The sequence below is a fragment of the Neofelis nebulosa genome, chromosome 10, assembly GCF_028018385.1.
Source record: "Neofelis nebulosa isolate mNeoNeb1 chromosome 10, mNeoNeb1.pri, whole genome shotgun sequence".
NCBI lineage: Eukaryota > Metazoa > Chordata > Mammalia > Carnivora > Felidae > Neofelis > Neofelis nebulosa.
In genome coordinates, this window is record NC_080791.1 from 64,552,863 (window position 1) to 64,574,247 (window position 21,385).

The following is a 21,385-nucleotide window of genomic DNA, read 5'->3' on the forward strand; positions in this document are numbered from 1 at the left end:
GCGCTGGCTTTTTGGTAGGCACCAGTCATTGCCTTCCACAGCCTAGGCCTTGTGGTCTCCAAAGTGGAAACAGATTAGGGAGCTTCTCTAGGGGCAGCTGCTCCACAGTCTGGTAGACTGTGACCTCCCAGAAGCAGTGGAATGTCATGGCAGGGAAGTGAGGGGAAATCCAGGACATGTGCTCACCTCTGACAGCCTGCAGTAGCTTTGGGTGCCCTCAAGTCCCTTCTTCACTATTCTCTCAAGAAACAAAGTGGCCTGGGCCCAGGAGGGCACATGGCCGCCCCCCTCCTCGTTCCACTGCCTTGTCACAGATGGTGGCTTCCTCAGCTCCCAGCTTCTCAAACAAAGCCCTGTCATTCCTGCCAGATTCAGTGTGCAGTCTTTCATTCTGGCCAAAGAGGCAAATCTGTTTACCATACTGAAAAGCCAGAGGAGTTACAAGAAAAGGTAGGGAGAAAAGGCTGTTCTCTGAATTACAAACTGTGAGCTTGTTTCTTATGCCAGGTGATTTGTCTCTGGATCTTTATTCTCCACCCCAGGGGCCTAGAACTAAGATGGATCAGGATAAATGTGTGTTGGACCTCTTCATTTTGGAAAGTTTCAGGGGTTTTATAGGGAAATCTTTTTCTCTGAATCTTGAGAGAAGGAGAAACTTTGTGTTTGTATTTCAAGGTGGGTGGCGGGGGGGGGGGGCAAGAAAGGCTTATGTGAACCAGTTCCCACTGTGTTTCTTGCCTTTCCTTTGAGTGAGAGCTGTAAGTCATAGCTGTCGGCACCACTCTGCCCCACCGCCCCACGTGCTTCCCTCCCAAGAGGCTCCTTCCCTGAGCAGGGCCTGAGTGCCTGTCAGGTTCTTTGTTCCTATGCAGTACTGGATAAAGCCACTAGGTGGGAGTCAGGGATAAATGCTAGAAAGTCTGAATCCCAAGTCCCAAGGAAGAAGGTACAGGCTTTATACAAGGAAAAATAGCTTTGTTTCAATTAGAGAGATGGCCTAAGCTCCTTTCATTAATGAAACTGGTGGGCAGTGTACCTGGGTCAGTTGGCGGAGTTCTTTCCCATCTTCCTTGGAACCTGCTAGACAAAGGGCAAGCCAGAGAGACCTCTGCGTTTTGTGTTGGGGGAGAGGAAATGGGAGGGCTGAGGGCTGGTCCTGGGAGCATAGACCTGGCCTTCCATTGTCAAAAAGAAGACCTCTCCAGACCCCTTAAGTGCAGTGCTTCTTGCTGGGGCGTTATTAGGATGGCTCCCTCCATTCCAGGAGGCATTTCCTGGCCCTGTGTTGCCAGGCCCTGTCCTGGAGAAACCACCTGTACCTTGGATTTTTTTTTTTTTTAATACATTTTTCCTGGCATAGCTTCTCAGGGGATCTTTCAGCTAGTATAAACTTAGCAGTTTTAACTTTCCTGGGGTTTTGGCTCCCCACCCCTGACCTCCCCCAAGTAAATTGTACCCTACTAAATTCTAGAGGTCTGGCTCCTTGCAGACCTGACTTGAAGAAACTATTTCAGTCTCTAAGAACCAATGTTTATAAATGGCCATGAATGTGTAAACACTGGTGAAAAAGCACATAAATCGTTCCCTACAAGTTTCCTGCTTCGGACCTAGGGGACGTGGTGGCCCATGTTGCCAGGTTAGCATGACTTGGGGTCTGAGCATGCAAACACCCACCAGCAACCTTCTGCCCTTTTAGGCACCACTGGGTAGGCAGACAGGCTCTGGAGGCTTCACATTTCCAGGGAAACTTGCTCAATACCTTGTGCTTTAAGAAAAAAATACCTTGCGCTTCTGAAAGTGGTTTCCTAACCTCTGACTATTCAAATATGGTGCTGAGCTCCTCATATATGAGCATCCCCTGGGAGCTTCTTAATGCACAGTTTCAGGTCCTGTTTCCAACCTCCTGGGTCAGAATCTGCATTTTTACAAGAAATAGCCTCCAACCCAGGTGATTCATTACAGGTGGAGAGGTAGTGCCCTAGCCAGGGGTCAGCAACCGATGGTGTGCATTTGGCTCACTGCCTATTTCTTATGCCCCATGAGCTAAGAATGCTTTTTTATGTTTTTCAATGATTGAGAAATCATAAGAATATTTTTATGCAAAAATGGCCTAAAATCCTAATTTCAGTGTCCATGAATAGCATCCACATAGCCACCCTCTTTGGTTTATGTGTTAGCCGTGACTGCTCTTGCACTTACAAATGGCTGAGTTTGGGTGTAACAGAGACCAGATGGCCCACAAAGCCTAGAACATTTGCCATCTGGCCCTTTATAGGAAAAGTCTGCCGATCCTGGTCCTAACTCCTTGTGGAGGTAGGTTCCCGGGCCTGTGAACCATGGGGACTTGGGCTGCGGTGATCACGATGCTGTTTTACAAGCAGGACTTGCTTTACAGGCAGTGTCCTCGGGCTGGGCTCCTCCACCTCCACTCCGCAGTGGCAGGCTCCATGTGCAACATACCTGTGGAACACAAACCTGTGTCTGGCATACCAGGGGCATCCTGACACTTGTTACCATGGCCCAGAGCCCGAGGCTCAGGGCTGAGCTAGAGTTCAGGACGCAGGTGACCCACGAGACCCCTCTCCATCCACAGTTCTGCCAGATCAGATGCTGCCGACTCCAGGCAGCCGGCCAGGAGGCGCAACACCGCAGGAACCCATCCCCAGTCATTCCCATGCCTATGTGGGATTCTAGCATGTAGGGGACATTCGTGGGGTCCCCTTCGAGGCCCTGGGATGAGGAAGAGGACAAGCTGTGTGAGTTTCCCTGTCCAAACCTGACCACTGTGTCCTCTTAGCTGTCTTTTTAGTCCCCAAATGGTCAGTCTCTCACGTGTCCTGCTCTTTGCCCTCAGCTGGCTGCCTCATGTTCTACACGGTGATGAGCTGAGTGTGGCTGCTGGTGGGTGACTTGCTTTTGGAAGGCCCCAAAGGCTTTTAGGGTTGCTGTAATGATCCCTGTTTGTGTCTCCCCTGTGGGTCCTGAGCACTCTCCAGCAGTGGGTCTAAGGAGGTATCATGGAAGGAGGACCTACCCCCACCGCCCCCCCCCCCCCGACACAAACACGCCCCTTTAAGGGAAGACTAAACCTTTCAGAGTAACTGCATAGGCCAGATGAAACCCTTTGGGAGTCACAGATCATTTTGATAATCTGAAAATAAGGTTTTCAGAAAAATAGTGACTTAAACATCCAAATAGCACTTCGTATGCATTTTACAAACTTCTCCAGGGGCCTATCTAACCCCCCTAAGCCTGCCTGTGGACCACCGTGAGATTCCCCTGGCCAGGATGGCCTTCTGAGGGGGGTGGTGCAGCCATGGGTTTGTCTTGCCAGCGGGATGACCGGGCCATGCCTGGGCCAACTGCCACCTGCGGGTCAGTGAGCAAAAAGGTGCGTATGGCTCTGCTGTCCTGTCTCACTCAGCCCATCAGCCAAACACATGCCCTGCTCCTAGGTCTTTTGGAGTGTTATTTTGTGAATTTTGCATTGATTTATAAAACACACCTTTATTTTTAAAGGCTGAGGTAGGAATTGCTACTTGAGGATACCATAAAAATATGTCAAGAATTTAGCTGTGATTTGGATTCCTCCCTTCTCTTCTCTCCCTTTCTCTACCCTCCCTCCCCACATTCATCACATGAGATGATCTAATAGATGGAAATCCGCCCTATTTTTCCTCTCAGTGGAGCATCTTTACCCTTGGGAAACACACCTTCAAGACTTCTGTTCTCCAAGTAGAATTTTAGGTTTATCTTGCCAGTCTTCCCATGTGACCTCACTCTCTCACTCAAAGAATGTTTAAGTTCTTCCTGTGCGCCAAGAACTGCCCCAGGCATGGAGGTCAGAGCAGCATGTCAGGCCTCAGACACATGTTCTCCAGTCCAGTGCAGTGCACAGACCTGTCAACAGTACAAGAGAGCAGGTGGTGAAGTGGAGAAAGGGTGTGACCCGAGCCAACCCCCATGGGCAGGTGGGAGCTAGCAAGGTTGAGAGGGGCCACCACCTTGCTCCCTTGTCCTTTCTTGCCTCCTCACATCAGAATCTACTGAAGGGTACTGAGCCCCCTCCAAGGGGAGCAGGGGCTGGGACTGTGCCCTACCATTCCCCATCCAGCCCCCCAAACCCACTCTTGCCTCTGTTTCCCTAGAGTCCCAGAAACCCCTTTACCACATACATGTGGTAATTCTGTATTTACTCAGGCCAGGAAGGTGGTTTCATTCACCTTGGATGCTGGTTAAATGTGTGTTGACCAAATAAATTCTTCCTTCAGCTTCCCGAGGCTTTTGGCGGGGTGGGGGGAAGCTCACCTACCCCTGCAACCATGGAGAGGTGTTTCACCAACACATCCTATCCTGGTTCTGGTCAGGGAAATTCAACCAGGTGGGGCCAGAGGTGAGGAGGGCCCAGAGCCCAGTGTGTGGACAGCAGAGCCTGCTTTTCCTTTCTAGCCTCTGATCTGGGTGTGTCTCCAGGAATTTACTCCTCCCCTCGTGCCAGCTGCTGGCCAGAGCCCTCCCGCTGCCTCTGATCGCTGTGACTGGGCCAGCCTGCTGGGGACTGGCCTGCCAGGCCAGTTTCTGTTCTTTTTGGGGCAGCGGTGGGTGCCGAGGCCATGTTAGGGGGCATGCCCACCCCCAGCAGAGACTTCTCTTCAGGCCGGCAGTTCCAGGAACCCCCTGGTGACCCCCAAGGGCACCGGCAAGGCCCACACAATCACAAGATGTACATCTGCAAGTCGTTTATGGCAGCAGTGCTCAGGGGCCTTGCGTGTAACCACATTCCCACTGCACCCACATCAAGGACTGCTTTCATAATCGGCCTAGCCAGAGGCCTCATGTTAAGGGCCAGGCAAGGGAGACAAGCTGTGTTTAGGGGAGCTCTTAAAGGAGTGTGGGGGTGGGGTGTGAAGGTGGAGGGCAGCCTAGGTGGGGTGGGGAGTGGTGCTGGGGAGGCCAGCCTGGAAGGCCAGCAAAGGAAGACTGACAGTTCCCCGTCTCTGTCAGCCACTGCCTTCCCAGGGCTCCTACCCAGAGCTCTCCCTAAATCTCACGGGCACACACATGCGGTGGCCTCACCTTCCTCCCTCTCTGGCTTCTGAGGCAGCTAGTCTGGAGTTGGGGGACAGCCGGCAAGGCCTGGGACTTAACGGGAACTGTACCCATCCCAGTGCTAAACATGCCCGAGGGAGCCCTGGTCGTGGTGGCCAACAGCAGCACCAGGCCAGACGCCTCCGATGGCAGATGTCTCCTGGGGAGCAGAGGTTCGCCCCTGGCAGATGGTGCCACCAGCGCCAAGGACAGCAGACACCCGGTGGGGCCAGGAACCCAGAGCGGAGCTGGTTCTGAATGTGTTCTTTTTTGGAAATGACAGGCTTTCCTCAGGGCCCAGCCCGACGCCCGCCTGGAAAAGGGGTAGGCGTGGGCTTCAGGGTGGGGGTCAGGCTGTGTGTGGGAACCAGCAGCTCCTCCAAGAGCAGCACTTATTTTTAGTCTTCTCCCCAGTCCCAAATAAACTGAGAGCAGCTGGGAGCCTGTGGGTAAATGCAGAGTGGAGCAGAGACAGGAAATCGGGGTCTCTCGGTAATGAGTTCCAGCCACTGCAGAAAGGGGAAGCCAGACGAGGAATTTTCTTCAGGACTGTTTCCCTCTGGCAGGCTCTGGTATTATCACCAAAAAGAATGTTCGTGTGTGTGTGTGTGTGTGTGTGTGTGTGTTTACAACTCCTGTCCAATTCTGTCTTTTTTCCCTACCTTTTTGCTAGGTTTGATTGCTTTGCAGGCTCCAGATCCCAGAGCTGGTGCCTGTGTGTGTCTGGGGGTGGAGGGGGAGGATACCGGAGCGGCACGGTCTGGTCGGAGCCGTTGTATATCTGAAACTGTTTAGGGAAAGGCTGAAGGACGCAGGCCAGGGAAGTGGGGAAACTTGAACACAGCTTGACGTCCCCAGGGGGAGGGGGCAGAAACAAGGAAGAGGAGAGAATTTGGTCTCTGGCCAGAAAAAGGGCTTTTTCAACCAAGGAATCTAACTGCTGACATGGGTGCCCAGCATGGATGGGGACATTGATGTTTACAAGCATTTTGCGTGGCTGAAGAGGGTAAGTGACTGGCTGCTTTATCTGGGTCTCCCTGGAGATGAGGGCAAGAGAGATGCTTGGGAGGGGGGTTGGGGGGGGGTAGTATTTGTCCGGCAAAACCCTGTCGTGGCCAAATTCTCCATGAGAATCTAATTATAGGCACTAGGGGAGAAAACAGTCAGCTGTCTTTGTTTCTCCGCTGACATTCTGGTGAATGAGTCTCTGTACAGAAAGGCACGAATGGGGTGAAGAAAGTTATTTTAACTTTGGCACTTAAACATTTGGAGGCTCCAAACACCGTGACCAGAAAAAGGTGTCCCTACTGCCTTTCGGTTTGAGGACACAGAGAAGCGGCTGCCTTTCTAGTGCACTGAATTCAGACCTCGTTGAACTTCTCTGCTCTGATGTTATCTGATGGTGTTATTGCTGTCAGCCCAGAGAGCTTCTGTGTTTCCGGAGGCAGGCTCTTGGGGAGAGCTCTCTTCTGAATGCTCTGAAGCCAGGGGTTTGGGTTGCAAGCTTTATGCCTTTTCTTTGGGGGACGAGCTCAAGTGCGGCATGAGCAATGAATGAATGAAGGAAATGAATGTCGGGGCTGGAGTAGCATGAATGATCGCAGAATTCAGGCTCTTCACTCCTTCATGACCATCTTTAAACTGGCGAAGATGGTTGTCCGTTTGTTTCTTTTCACACCGAGGCTGAGTGTTTCTCAGAAGCAGGAAAGGCGAAGGCAGCCGACAGATAAGAGATTTGACATTGTAAGCAGAGAGGAGCAGGAGGGACAGGAGGTGTCCGGCTTGGAAGGCCCCTGACTCCAGCCCCTGCACACGGGGCCTGCAGCTTTTGTGTGCACTCTCTTCAGCGCTCATTCTGCAAATATTTATAGAGACGGGGGCACTGGGTATCCAGTGGTGAGCAAAGCAGAATCTGTCTCTGCCCTTGTGGATCCACCATCCAATGTGGGAGACAGAGGTTAAACCATCCCAGTAAATAAACTTGAAGTTACAGATTAAGTGCATTGAGGAACAGAATTGTGAAAACTGCTACTAGCCACCATGGAGGGGTTTGAATGAGTGAGAAGGAGCAGTGAGGCAGCCCTCCGAGCAAGGAGCCCTTCACCGAAACCTGAAAAGTAGGAGTGACTCAGGTGGAAGATGGGGTGAAGAACATTCCAGGCAAAGAGGCTAGTATGTGTAAAGGTCCTAAAGTAAGAAGGATTTAGGCAAGCTTCAAGACTGAGAGAAAGCCAGTGTGGCTGAGCTCCGCGATAGGGGAGCTGGCAGATGCTGGTCTCATAGGGCAGTGAAGGGTAAGGGTTGTGGGGGATGTGGTTCATAGGACAGGGGACTTGTGGCAGGGAAATGACCTGGGACACAGGCAGATCCAATTTGTATTTTAAGGCGATAACTCTAGCTGTGGTGTGGCATAGGGCAAGCTGTGTTGCAAGGCAGCTAAACAAGACTAGAGCTTTGGGGGCTTGTTGGGATCAACTGGTACGAACCCTCCATTTAACAAAGCCCGGGAGAGGCTAAGGACCTCATGATTATTAATGTTAGAGATATTCGTGGTGCAGCCTGACCTTGTACCCTGCTTTCTGTCTTCCACTCCAGTTCTCTGGCCTCCTCTATTTCGCCAAATATGTAGAAAATTGTTGGTTTAGAACCCAGCAGAAAACCCTGTCTGTGCTCAGCCCCTGCTCAGCTTTGGGATGGGGGCGCTGCAGCCAGCAGAGAGCGTGCTGACGGGACCAGAGATTTTGGCAAAGATTTGTATCCTTTGTCTTAAGCGTTCAAAAGCCTTCACTGAAGATCCTGGGGCGAAATAGGTGAGAAGCACACTTCTCATCCCTTAGTCTGTTTTTCCTGTATCGAAAATGAAGCTTTTTAACCAGGAGGGCTTCCAGCTGTGATGTTCAGTGTCTCAGTGGATATAACTGCACACCTTGTGCAGAAGTTCTGTCTGTAGAGGAACTAATCTTGCATGTTCTGCGATGTAAGAGAGCCCTTTCTGTCCTGAGACCCAGGCTGTGCACTTTGGCTCCTGTGCATAGCTGGAAGTCAAACAAGGGGATTTCAGAAACCCCTAGGATGACTCCTAGTAAGACAGATTATTTTTCTTCCACTTGTAGAGTGTTAAGGATCATTAAAAAACAAAGCACAGGGTATTGGATATGACCTAGACAGCATGATCAGAGTTATCTCTCCCCCTAAACAGATTCTTCTCTTTTTTTCTTAAATTTTTAAAAATGTTTTTGTTTATTTTTGAGACAGAGAGAGACAGAGCATGAGCAGGGGAGGGGCAGAGAGAGAGGGAGACACAGAATCCAAAGCAGACTCCAGGCTCTGAGCTGTCACCACAAAGCCCGATGTGGGGCTTGAACTCACAGACTGTGAGATCATGACCTGAGCCGAAGTCGGACGTTCAACCAACTGAGCCACCCAGGTGCCCCAGATTCTTCTCTTTTAAATCTCCTTTAAAAAATGCCTTCGTGCTGTGACCTTTATCCTAAGCCCCCCAGACTTGCTGTTAGTCTGGAAATGAAAGCCCAGGCTCACCTGTCTGGTTGGCTTTTGAGACTTTTTGCAACTCGGCTTCAACTTACCTTTTTAGTCTCATCATGTGTATCTACTCTGAGCTCCCAAGTGTGTTCCCTCCCTCTTCTGAGCTTGTGCCCAGCATCCTCCTAATTGCCACGCACTTTGACTCCATTGAGGCTCTTCTTTTTCCAGCACTCCTTTGCTGGCCCCATCTCTCTAGTGGGCTCCTCCACGATAGGTATCTAGTACATTCCATCTGCTTGGCTCACACACCTCTTTTCCCACTCGTCTTCAAGCCAAGGTGGCTTGGAGAACTGGTTTCTCTTGGCCCAGGGGTTTTGACAGTGGAAACACTGTCTCCTTCATCTTCCCATGCAGAAGGGGTGACTCTAGGAAAGGTGCATGAGGTGTGGCCTGGTGCACAAGCTAGCAGCTGTCACCCTTTGACCAGTCTAAGAGGTCAGTGCCTTGGAGCAAGACCAATGCTTTGAATGTGGGGGCAATGAGGGTACGAGGCCAAGGAGGCACAGAGCTAGAAGGGAAGCATGGGCTTGGAAAAGGGGTGTTGTTCTGTGGCCTTTGGGGGAGGAGATAGTGTGTACTATCGTCATTAAGAACGTGCAGTTTGAAGTTTGGAATCTGGCTTTGCCACACTTACTGGCTATGTGATCTCAGGTAGATTACCTCAAGCCCTACATTTCTTCCTCTATGAAATAAAGAAGATACAGTGTCTGCCACATACAGGGTCAGGTAAGATAATGTCTGTAGAATGCTTAGCATAGTACCATGCATGGGAGAGACCTTCACTAACCATTAACTCCTACTGGCCATTATGAGGAATTAGAGGGCAGGGGTTGAAAGTGGAACAGTGGCACCAGCTTGGTTCTCTTCTAGCAGCACATGTCAGGCCATTGGTTCCTACGACTCTCCACTCCTTTCTGCATTCCATGCCAGGTCTCAAACCAAAGACCTAAGAGGGGCGGCTGTGTCCCGGCTCGCTGTGAATAACCAGAGGCCCCAGCACTGCTGGCTCTGGCCAGCTTGGCCATGGCTGCTAAGTGAAGGCCGGCCAGAGCTGCTCCTTCAGCTCCAGCTCCAACAGACAGAGCCCAGGGACAAGGGAATCTCCTGCCACAAGCATCCAGAGGGCCTCTGCCCCTCAGCTGTTTGGTTCCTGATTGACCGACAAACAGCTCACACCTGCCCTGCTTTGAGAACAGTGGCTCCAACCCACAGCGTTGTGAAAAGAGTCTCTAAAAATAGCTCCAGGCAGGGTCTATGGGGCCCACCCACTGCCCTCTGAGGAGTGGAGCTTATTTTCCCAGGAACAGAAATACCACCACCGTCAGCCTCTTCACACTGCTGCTGGCTTCTAGCACTTTCAGTGTTTAAGCCAACTTCCAGCCCAAAGTCACAAAGGAAAAGGAATTACCGTGGCTCCCCTACGCAGTTAGCTTGCATTCTGGAGTAGGATATGGGATGAACTCAAACTGCTAATGCGAGATTTCACTCTGTGTCCTCTGGCACTCAAATGGTTGATCCAGTAGCCTGGGCCAGAAGCGCTACAGGCTCCAAGGATTAACAGACACACAGGCATCCTAGCTCTAGGCCTTGACTCGCCTTGCACTGTGGTTGGACTGCAGTGCAAGGGAGAGAAGTAAGCAGCAGCCTCTGTGAAAGTCTCTCCTACTGGCTGACCACACCCACCCTGGGTCCGGCTCCTTGGGTTCACGTCTCTGCTCTATGTGACCTTAGATGATTGATTTAACCTCCCTGGGATTTAATCACCTTGACCATAAAATATGGATAAATAATTCGATGTAGGTAAAGTGCTTAGGAAATGCATCATAAGCATTAGTTATGGTGGTGATGATCTGGACCATAACTGGCAGCTTTTGGTTACTCCAGAGCCACATGCCCACCATGATACTGGTGGAGAAGTTTTTCAAGACCACGAGGAGGATAACAGTGGGTATGGTTACTCAACGGTTATAGCTGTTCGCAATTTTGTGTAGGTACATCCCGTTTTTAGTCAATGTACCCAACATGCCCAACCATCCTATTCTTCAGTATAAGAGCTGGAATTCTACCATCTCTGACATCTGGCACCTGTGACTCCTGTCTGTCAGCTTCTTGGAGAGGCCCTCAGGCTTTTTTCCCAGCAGGGTTTAACAAGGTGACATCATACTGGGGCCGCTTGCTAAAAAGCTCATGCATCATGTAGAGCAGCACAGCCATTGGTAGCTCCCTGGTGGGCAGCAGTGTTTGGGGATCCCAGACTCCTCCCTGCATTCTCCCCTCTCAACTGATGTCACCACCTACTTTGCTGGGGGAAAAATAGCCACCCATAGATGAACTTCCCCCCCTTCCCTCCCCTTCACCACAAAATGTAACTGTGTTCACAGCCAACATTTTCAACTTGTTTCATGGGCCAAGGCTAACTTGGGATCCTGTCCTCCTGACCTAGTCTGGTTCTGCAGCCTCTTGTGCCTCTGATCGTTTCTTCTCTCCTCTCTGCCCTGCCTGCTCGTCCGTGTCCTTGGCAGAAAATGCTTCTCCTCTGTTCTTAGAGCAAAACAAATCACGACTGTCTTTGACCTGGTACTTGCTTCTTCAGGCTGCCTGATAACGTGTCTGCCTTTCCCCATCAGAAATCTTGAAAGAGTGGGCTGAAAACTTACCATTCTACTCTTTCCTGACCATTTCCAAACCCACTGCACACTGGCTTTGTCCCGAATGACTTCTCTCAAATTCCTTCTATAATGTTCTCACTGCCTCCGATTCCCTAGCAAATTTTAGTATCCATTTCCCCCAGGATTCATTCCCATTTGAGAATTTCATAGGGTTAACAGGATTCTTGTGACCAGAGAACCAGCTCCTCACTCTGGCCTTCCACCTAATCCCATGTTTTCCACCTATGGATCTTTCTCTCATGCCGATTTGACTGTTGGCTCCTCAGAGTGTCCAGACAGTCCAAGAAGCACTGGGCACTTACTTCTAATGTCTCCAGTCACAGCACGCTCTCCACCCCAGCCCCAGCACCTGATGCTACCCCTCTGTCCCTGAAATGTTATTAATAACAATGAGCCAGTGTGTCTGTTGGTATTGGCAAGATGAGGAAAGTGCACCACTCATAGAACCTCCTGTTTGTACTATCCCCCTGGCTTTAATGTCCTCCCTTCACAAGATACCAGCGCACTTACAAATGCCACTTCTCCTGCAGCCCAACACTGTCGGTCCCTTCTGTATCCAGCCACCTGATCAAGAGCTTGTAGTGGGGACCACGCTTCTCCAAGGCTATACTTTTGGAACAAGATCTTAGTAAATCCAGTGCATGTCTTTCACTCCAAATCGTCCTTAGGATGATCATTTAGGAGCCATCATGCACATCACACCAACTCCTTGATTAGGGAGCTTATAGGTAGATGGTCTTTTGTTTTCTGTGTTAGTCTGGGGGAAACCAGAGTGTCTGAAGGGTAGTTGATGGTCATGGCTTTATGGGTAGTCTTTATTAGGAAAACTTTCCAGAGATTCTGCTCTCCCATTTTCCTGGGGGAGTTCCTTCATAGCTTTCCAAGCTCATTCAAGCAGTGACTCCACTCTAAAGCCTATCTTCTCCCTTGAGGGTATAATCCATTTGTCCCTCTCCTGTACCACCGCTGCTGGCTTATTCTATGACCATACTTATCACATCTCCCTGTCAGACTACAAAGCTCTCTGAGGGCAGGGAATGAATCATTTGTTTAGCACAGTGTGGCACCTAGTAGGTATTCAGAAATATTTGAGTCATTGAATAGATAAGTGAAGAAAGAATGTGTGATTACATGAACTTTAGTCGACCAACCTGTTTGCTATTTATGAACTTTGCTTTACTTTCCCTTGAAGGTGAGCATTTAGATCATTTGACAGTGACACCTCTACCAGCAACATTTATCCTCCTCTTAGATATAATTGAAACCAGGAGGTGGAAGGCCTAAAGAGGTCAAGGTCAGGATAGGATTTCTCTTGTTGGACTCTGAGTAGTCAAGAAGCTGATCGTACTCCACTCCTACTGCATCTGGAAGAAACTTCTTTAACTCTGTGCCAAAGATTGTAAATTGGCTTGACTATTCTTTGCCTAGAAAAGGTGGAACTGGTCCTGGGAACAGTTGGTTTTATAATAACTGACAGAAAACCTTTAACTCCCTAACCAAAAAATCTAGGGAGACTTTCCTATTTAGAAGCACCCACCTACACTCCTACTGCTTGGTTCCCTTGGTGATAGGTAACCTGAACTATGTAACAGGAATTGAGTATTGCCTCATGATCCACTTTTTATTTTTTTTGGTCCGTTTATTTTTAAGGTCTACATTTTTCAAGTTTCTAAAAAGTTTGGTATGTGAGTGGTACTTCTGAGCTTGAAGTCTGGCCTGAGTGACTCTGACCTCTCTTCTGTGCCTGGCAGCTATGACTCACTTAAAATTGGTTTTCTGGATTTGATAAAATCCTCTTGACTATGCAGCCTGGAAATACTACACATTTTCCCTTGTTTTCTTATTCAGCTAAAAACACGTCATCTCACATTCCTAATGACTAATGAAGGGAGAGCCTTATCCAGTATGTTGTTCAAAATCTTCATGTATTTACAAGCAAGAGGCCATTATATAAAATGATCTGACCAGTTGGGACAGTATTTGAAATGTGGCCAGGATCCTGAGGGGACTGGAATTCACAGCTTATTAGAAGCACTGAAGGAAATGTGACTTTACCTTGTGAAGACTGAAGATCTTGGTATCAAAACATGGGGGGCAGATGTATTTTGGAGCCCAAGGCAGCAGCTCTGAGAAGTAGCTGTTGGCTCTGAATAACACCGTGATGGCTAGAGCTGTCACACTATACAGCCTTAGGATTTCCCCACACTCCATGCTTGCATGCCCCATGATACCCCCATGTGACCTCTCATCTGCCCCACTTGACTGTTCTGGAACCAGCTCTTTCCCCATGTTCAGAGAAGTGAGATGCTGACAGGAGGTCTTCTAGCCTGTACCAGTCAGGGGAATACTGTACAAGTGGCCTACCCAGCATTCCTGAGAGGGGACCATACCATATGCAAAGGGCATGCTGTTTTGGTAGAATCTGGCCGGGAGGAGAAAGAGTCCTCCTGGGGATTCTGCATGGCTCCTGGCCTTGGCATCAAGCACTCTTCTCCAGACCTCTGCAGAGACCTAACATGGCTCTTCCTTGGCCAAGCTACAATGGAGGGGCCAGCCAAGAGTGAGCAAGCATCATGGAATCTAACCAGCCACTAGAGTCAGAGGGTGATGGCTCTGGGGAAGCTGCCAGGGGTGATTTGGCTAGAATGCTAATGTTTAACTTAAATTGGACCTGACTTCCAGATTGGAACAGAAATAAAAATTCAAGTTTTTATGATTGGTGATTATCAGCTATTGAAATTCTCATTGTGCTCCTTTGTAATGTATGTAGTACATATTACTTACAATATGTAGTAAAATGCTCACAAGGAAGAAAAACTTGTAGTCCTGTAGATCTGACTCAAAGCATGGGCATCTTTTCAGGGACGATGGAAAAGTGACACATCCTCAGCTGTTTACACCACAAGTATGATTCCAGAGCTCTTAGATAGCAGTGAGTTCTATGTTGTCACTTGGGCTTTTTTTTTTTTTCTTTCTTTCTTTATAGCCTGAAGATATTTTGGTTATTGTTCCCCTGGGCTGTTTGTACAGATCTTTACAGATACTTCATAGGTGTCCTAATCAGAAACATTGCCTTTTTGTTCTCTTGAACAAAAAGAATGAATTAATTAAAACTGTCAGTACAAGGGATGAACTGCTTGTAACCGTACTTTGGTCTTTTAGCTTAAACAAAGCCGTTTAAATTATTTCCATATTTCCACCATCACTCAAAAGCTGTTTGTATTAGACAGGAAATATTAGAGCATCCCTCTATAAAGAACATTCTGTGCCTTTATTCCTGTAGATTTTGAGGCTTAATGACCTAAATGACCCTCTACATTGCTCTGTGAGGTATAATTTTTTCCATTTAAAGGATAGGAAAGCCTGAAATGAGATGACCTACCTAAGAGTACACATGGTTAGTACAGCCCTGCCTCCTAGACATTCGTAGCTGTCATTTTACAGAGGTCATGCCTGTGTAGGAGGAGGCTATAGGAATTCTGCACATGCATATGGAAGCCCACAACAAAGTCTCCAGGGATCCCCTGCCTTGAATTCCAGATGGGCAAAGGGTGGGTGTGGGTACCCCAGCTCTTGGCCCCCCAGCTCCCAGACCTCACATTTGTACAGCGTGTACAGACATGTCAGTCTTTCAATATAACTTCTTAAATGGCAGTTAGGTGTTTTCATGTTCTTATTGCCCTTTATTTATTCGTTTCTCATTCACCCTTACATCTTTTAGCTCTACTTTACCTTCCTATTTATTGTTGTGTTTTCATTTATTTTTACTACCCCCCCACACACACACACCAGTTGATACCCATGGGTCTATCACATCTTGTATCATCTCCTGTCTTAACCTTCTTTCTCTACATGCGAACTAATGGAGGCCAACAGATGGTAGATAGGAAGTCTTCCATTTCACACATGAAGGAGACTGAGTGCCATTTTTATCCCAGTGCATCCCACACAGACATACTCTGTGCCACACTGGCTTTCGCTAATGATCCTGGTATTAACTATAGTTGGCTCAGAACTGACCATTCTTTCCTCAACTGCCCATTCAAGGAAATCAGCAGTAAGCAGAATTTCTTTGTAACTTAGTATTCTATCCAAAACACAGGAATTCTTTCTTGTTTTCAAAGGAGTAGATTTCGGTCAATTGATTTAGCACCTTTTAGACAAATGCATGAGACTGGGCTGTCGGGTGCAAGCAACAGAAACTCAGTTTGAACCCAGTGCAGGTTAAGAGGGAACCAACAGGAAGGGCAGAAATCTCACTGCCTTGAGACCACGTGAATCTGAGATGAGAATGCCACCAGTCTCTTTCTTGGCTTTTATTTGTGTTTCCATGCATGTTGGTTTCTTTGTTGACTTCTACTGCAAACCAGCTGCTTCCACAGAATGAGGACATGGCTACTAACAAATGTAAGAACCTTCTAGCACAACCACTACCATTTTCTATTCCCAAGTTTAAAATTTCAGTTTAAAAGGATTCAACCATCCATGCTTTAGATCAGGTGGCTGGGAGGGGTGAGAATATCTCTAAGAAGGTGGCAGCCCTCACCTGTGCCATGTGGTTACAGTAAAGGCAATGGCCCAACCTATTCTAGACAGACAGCAGATTCCAGGGTTCAGAAGAATTCTCTGTATTCGTCTTTTATTCCCCCCTGAACAAGAAAACAAGAGGGAAATTGACTAGTCTGGAGGGTTTTTTTGGTTTGTTTTGTTTTTTGTTTTTTATAACTAATAAGTTTCTTTTGGGGGCTCTAAATGTCCCCAGATAATCTCATCCCTAATTAAAATGCAGTGACCCCCAAGATATGGAAAGCCTATTTTATTTCTTGGGTCTGTTGGTATTCAGCTCTCTGTGCATGAGGAACTTACTAAGAGTAAGTGGCTTATTCACCAACCTTTGGGAGAGGTGGAGGCAGGACTCAGTCTAGATTAGACTAGTGTCCTTGTTTGGCCCAAACTTCCTTTTATGTAGAGACTATCCATGCTGGAATCTTGTCTGGTCAGTGCTCTCCTTCCTAGACACACACAGTCCTCTCTCCCGCCTCTCCCTGCCCTCCTAATCACTGAGACTGATTAACTTTTATGATCAACTCCATGACCCCCAACCATAGAACACCCCACATGACTGCTAAATCATCCTAAAGCCTCTCTTTTCCGCTTCATAATGGCTTAGGAAATAGCCCCACCTTAGACTGTTGATTGTTAGAGCTCTATACTATGCTTGCCCAGCCCTAGAAGTAATAGCATTTGGGGTCTTCTAAAAATAGATCCATAACCTGCCAGAGTCAAAGTGCTGTGTTTTCTCTGTTCCTGAGGACTCACAGTAACATCACTCTCAAGGCCTCAGGAAGTGCTTGATCTGAAAGTTCTGGACTGTGTTTCATATTTGCCTTCAAGAGTTCTGGCTTTTAGAGGATGGATTTCCCAGACTCTTGAGAGCAATGCCTTGATAAAGGCAAAGATGGTTTGGCTTCAATAATCTTGGCTAAAGTTACTCAGTTATTGACAACATACATACAAGAAGAATTCCCCATTCTGTTAAGTTCTGTGATACGAGAGAGGGAGCATGTTTCACTGTGATGTTCTGTCAAGATGCAAGAGGACATGGAAATGTCAATCTGTACTTGCCATTTCACCTCCATAGAGTACACAGATACCTTGCTTCCACACAGTATCTCTTGGTCCCACACAATGTACCAGGTAACTAACCTCAGTTATAGATTCAGGAACATCTCTGACTGTAGCAAATTTGAATGAGAAGATCCATTTTTCTTCTGTCACATTTGTAGAAATAATAAAACAGAAGAGAAAATCAAATTGATGTATATCCCACCTAGTAGTACATCAGCAGTCTTTTAGATCTAGCCTAGGGGCTAACCTCATTAGTTGAATATAAATAAGAAATATTTCGTTTTTACTCATCAATAGTGTGAGCATCCTTGATAGAGTAGAACAGGGTAGAACTCTCCTTTAAATTCCCCTGCCGTGCCAGAGTGTGGAGGAATAGAAATTTAGCATGTAGCACCCTTCAGAATTTGACTTGACTATTTTCCCTTGGTTGGTTGCCAGCATGGGTCTCTCAGTCCAACCTCAGGTGTGGAGAGCTGAGCAGCGACTCTATCACTGATTTACCTCCTAGAGAACATGGACAAGAGTTTTCAGAGACACCCAAACCTGAGTCACTCAGGGACCCAGATCTGCAAATTGATCTGAGTCTTCTATTGCAATTCCACTGTTAGAATTAGGGAAACTGACATACCCTCTGATTAAACAAGCTCTTCTTAATTTTTTTTTAAGATTTATTCATTTTTGAGAGAAACCAAGCATTTGGGGCAGAGAGGAGAAAGAGAGGGAAGGGCAGAGAGGAGAAAGAGACAGAATCTGAAGCAGGCTCCAGGCTCTGAGCTGTCAGCACAGAGCCCAATGCAGGGCTCAAACCCACAAACCACGAGATCATGTCCTGAGCCAAAGTCAGATGCTTAACCTACTGAACCACCCCAACACCCTACAAACTCTTTTTAAAGTAGGACAAGACAGAACTGTGTCCTAATTCTTCTTCTTCTTTTTTTTTGTTTTGTTTATCTTGAAAGAGCGGGAGAGTATGAGTGAGGTTGGGACTGAGGGAGAGGGAGATAATCCCAAGCAGGCTCCATACTCAGTGCAGAGCCTGACGTGGGCTCAGTCTCACGAACCACAAGATACCACCTGAGCTGAAATCAAGAGTCAGACACTCAACCAACTGAGCCACCCAGGCCCTCCCCATCTCTCTTTGAATATGTTTCTGAATAATTGGAATGACATTTTCCTAACCACGTGTCTTTTATGCCGTAATGAAATCCTCACCTTCGGCTGATGAATATTGGCATTCAACAAGATAGTTCTAAAATAATCCTCTTCTTGGTTCTGTTCTCAGATGCTTTTCAGGCTCTTCAAGTGGAGATGGTGTTTTATCCTGGTCTGTGCCTTTCTAAGGGACTGCAGTTTTCTTTTTTTTTTTTTTTTTTAATTTTTTTTTCAACGTTTTTTATTTATTTTTGGGACAGAGAGAGACAGAGCATGAACGGGGGAGGGGCAGAGAGAGAGGGAGACGCAGAATCGGAAACAGGCTCCAGGCTCTGAGCCATCAGCCCAGAGCCTGACGCGGGGCTCGAACTCACGGACCGCGAGATCGTGACCTGGCTGAAGTCGGATGCTTAACCGACTGCGCCACCCAGGCGCCCCGGGACTGCAGTTTTCAAGACCTCAATCTTTTCTATATTGTGAAGACCTGGCTCTGTATGTCAGGAAAAGCAAAGAATGGTGATACTGCAGACTTCTGTCTGGGATGTTATCTCCATCTCACTGCTGTTTAATACTTCTTGAAAGCTTACTAGAGAGAAGTGATTTTGGCAGACTGAACAAGATAGGAAGATGCTCTATTACTCTAGAAGCATGATTTGAGACAAGGGAGGTGCCTTTCTGCCATGAGGATTACCATCACGTGGACCAGTGTGACTGCTGGGGGAGAGGGTGTGCCCCTCAAGGCTGCTATGAGAGGAAGCAAGTACCAGAAACCACTGTTGTTGGTACTCAGTGTTCCTAGATCTTAAAATGTATTTTAACTACTCAAGAAAATATTTGAGCTTCTTACAAAAATGTTTATGGATGAAGTAAAATCCCACCTTGACCGAACCTCCCACCCCCAGCTTTCTGTAGCCCAGACACATCCCCAGGAGACAGCACTGTTCTGAGTTGTGTAGCCTTCCAGACACTTGGTCTATTTATTTTCATACATCTGCCATATACCCACGGAGCTGTGTAGTACTGTTTTCTAATACCACACTGTATGATTCGTTGGACCTTGCTATTTTCACTCTCCAAGATATCTGATATTTTTGTGATGGTTCATAAATACCTACCTCATGCTCTGAAATGCCACAAATTGTCCACAATATGGATGAGCTGTAGTTTTTCTAGCCACTGCTTTATTAATGGACATTTAGGTTCAGATAGTGTTTTAAAACTTATTTTAAGTGAAATTTCATACAGTCTCAATATCTAAAACAAAATTTGTACTTGATCTCTTTAATTAACCTACAACAGAAAATTAATTTCCCACGTAGTCAGTTAGGCAAAATATCCACGTATGCCTCGTTCATACATTTGGTGCCTCAGTTCCTTCGTTTGCAAAATGGAATCAAAATAACATTCATTTTACAGGATTATGGGAAGTATTAAAAGAGTTAAGGCATGTAAAGTACTGTCAATAGCACCTGGCTCATGTCTAGTACTATATAAGTGCTTGTTATAGATCTGCTGTCCTTTGCTTGGGCCACATTGCATCGGTTCTCCATTGAATTGCTTTGGCCTTTAGCCTATATGATCCCTTAACCTTTGATCTATTTAGAGGGTATCATAGCAAAGCAGTGAGTTCTCCTGGGCTCTGTTTACTGTGAGGATATCATCATGGATATTGGGATGTTTATCCCATTGCATAGAGTCTCTGAAAATCTGAAAGTTTCTCCATTCTGTAGGAATAGTTCTGTTTCTCCCAGTTTGACTTTATTTACCATATTCGTCTTTTTCCTTCGGCTGCTAGAGTGGATCCAGATTCGTTTTTTGTTTTGTTTGTTTGTTTTTTAATCTACTTCTGTCATCTGTTATAGACTCTGTGGCGTGCATTTTGGGTATTAACTGAACTTATGGCATCAACTTGCTTTTTGGCCAGTTAGTAAAAATAGCTGTGCCTCTGGGTGATTGTATGGGTCCTACTTAGGCACAGTGGTGTGGTGGCTTGCTGCAGTCTTCCCTTTGGTCTTCTCTCCTTCACCTCCTGCTGGAGAAATGGCAGCTACCAGGGGTGGGTGGCCCTATACGTGTGTCGACTTTGGTAGTGGGATCAGATGTGCACAGCTTCCCTTGGGTGCCTGGGTCCTTTTCTCGCTATTCCCTGAAAATCACCATCATGTGAGTTCTTTGACAGAGAAGCATTTGACCTGCTGTTAAGAATTATTTTCCTCTCGTTTTAGGTTCTGAGAATACTTCGGTTATAATTATATCCTTGTGTACTAGTCAGAGTTTGACCATATGAGGACCAGAATTAATGTAGCAACAATAAACTGCCATGAACACAAAGAAGTCGTTTGTGATTGTTAAGGCCCTTTGTCTCTGGTATGAAAGAGCTTCCACAACCGTGAACAAGATGCACACTGGAGAGAGGCTGGAGTGAAAGGCAGTGGTGCCGAGGCGGGTGCTGCAGGCCTGGCTAGCCTGGGGTTGGCAAGCCCATTCTGAAGGTTGGAATGTGGGGAAATGGGCTCAGGAGAAGGGGCCCACCTCTCCGCCTGGGTTCCTCTCTGACCCACTCCTTTGCAAACCATGACTTGCTTCTGGAATGAGGAGACTGCCTCATAAACCTCAGAGCATTTACTCCTCTGGACTAGCCCAGATTCTGATGATTGTCAGTTCCCCATTTAGCAATCAGATCTGCTTTTTCAGGCTGCCAAGCCCCTGAATGGCCTACCCTGGGCCTCTAGGTTTCGGCCTTCCTTTAAGCATGGAGGAATGGAGTGTTGGTGGCATTGGGCCAGCTCAGTCACATTAGCAGCCACCTCTCTCCCTCTTCCCTGCCTATAACCAGGTCAGATACACCCAAAAAGTGACTGAAGCCTCCTGTCTCTTGCTCAGAGCATTTTATGAACTCTGCCTCCCATCTGCCATTTTATTTCTTCTCCCTTTATGCTGTTTTCTGGTTTCTGGATCTCTCTGTTTCCTGTTAGTCCTTTGAGGTCCCTCTGGCTATCATTTGGGGTCTTCTTGGGATGTTTCATCTTCCCCTGTAGTGTGAGAACCGAGAGAAGTAAGCATGCAGCATGCCAGCCTGGCCTGCTAGAGCCCTTATGGAGGGGAGGGATTAGCCACTCCTGGAAGGCATGTGTGAGTGGATGAAGGGCCTTGTGGCTGGTGTCCCCCATCCTCTGTGCTCCCTGTGGTGCTCAGGATGGGCCTCCATGCCGTGAGGTGTGCCTTGGGTCTGGAGAACTCTGGTGTGAGAGTTAGGAGAGACTGAGATCTGTGCAGAACTTGTTCCCACATAGCTCCTTGGT

At 47.5% G+C, this 21,385-nt stretch overlaps 1 protein-coding gene and 1 long non-coding RNA gene across 14 annotated transcripts in view; one reads left to right on the top strand and one right to left on the bottom strand.

Annotated features, from left to right (window-relative positions):
* PPFIBP2 (PPFIA binding protein 2) overlaps window positions 1-21,385 on the top strand; it is a 145,705-nt gene that overhangs the window by 57,927 nt on the left and 66,393 nt on the right. For 2 of the 13 annotated variants that reach the window (XM_058688105.1, XM_058688107.1), the window contains exon 1: window positions 5,175-5,660. The exons of 5 other annotated variants lie outside the window; for them this stretch is intronic. In XM_058688105.1, the coding sequence (XP_058544088.1) occupies window positions 5,235-5,660 (426 nt within the window). In that variant the 5' untranslated portion in view covers window positions 5,175-5,234. Of the gene's footprint in view, window positions 1-5,167; window positions 5,661-5,717; window positions 6,095-21,385 lie in introns of those variants that run through there. 6 more of the 13 variants (XM_058688104.1, XM_058688106.1, XM_058688109.1 and 3 more) reach the window with 6 other exon arrangements.
* LOC131487422 (uncharacterized) lies at window positions 1,430-4,400 on the bottom strand. Its single transcript, XR_009249732.1, has 3 exons — window positions 4,224-4,400; window positions 3,714-3,900; window positions 1,430-2,460 (listed from the first exon to the last, which is right to left on the bottom strand). It is a non-coding gene; the product is annotated as an uncharacterized LOC131487422 (long non-coding RNA).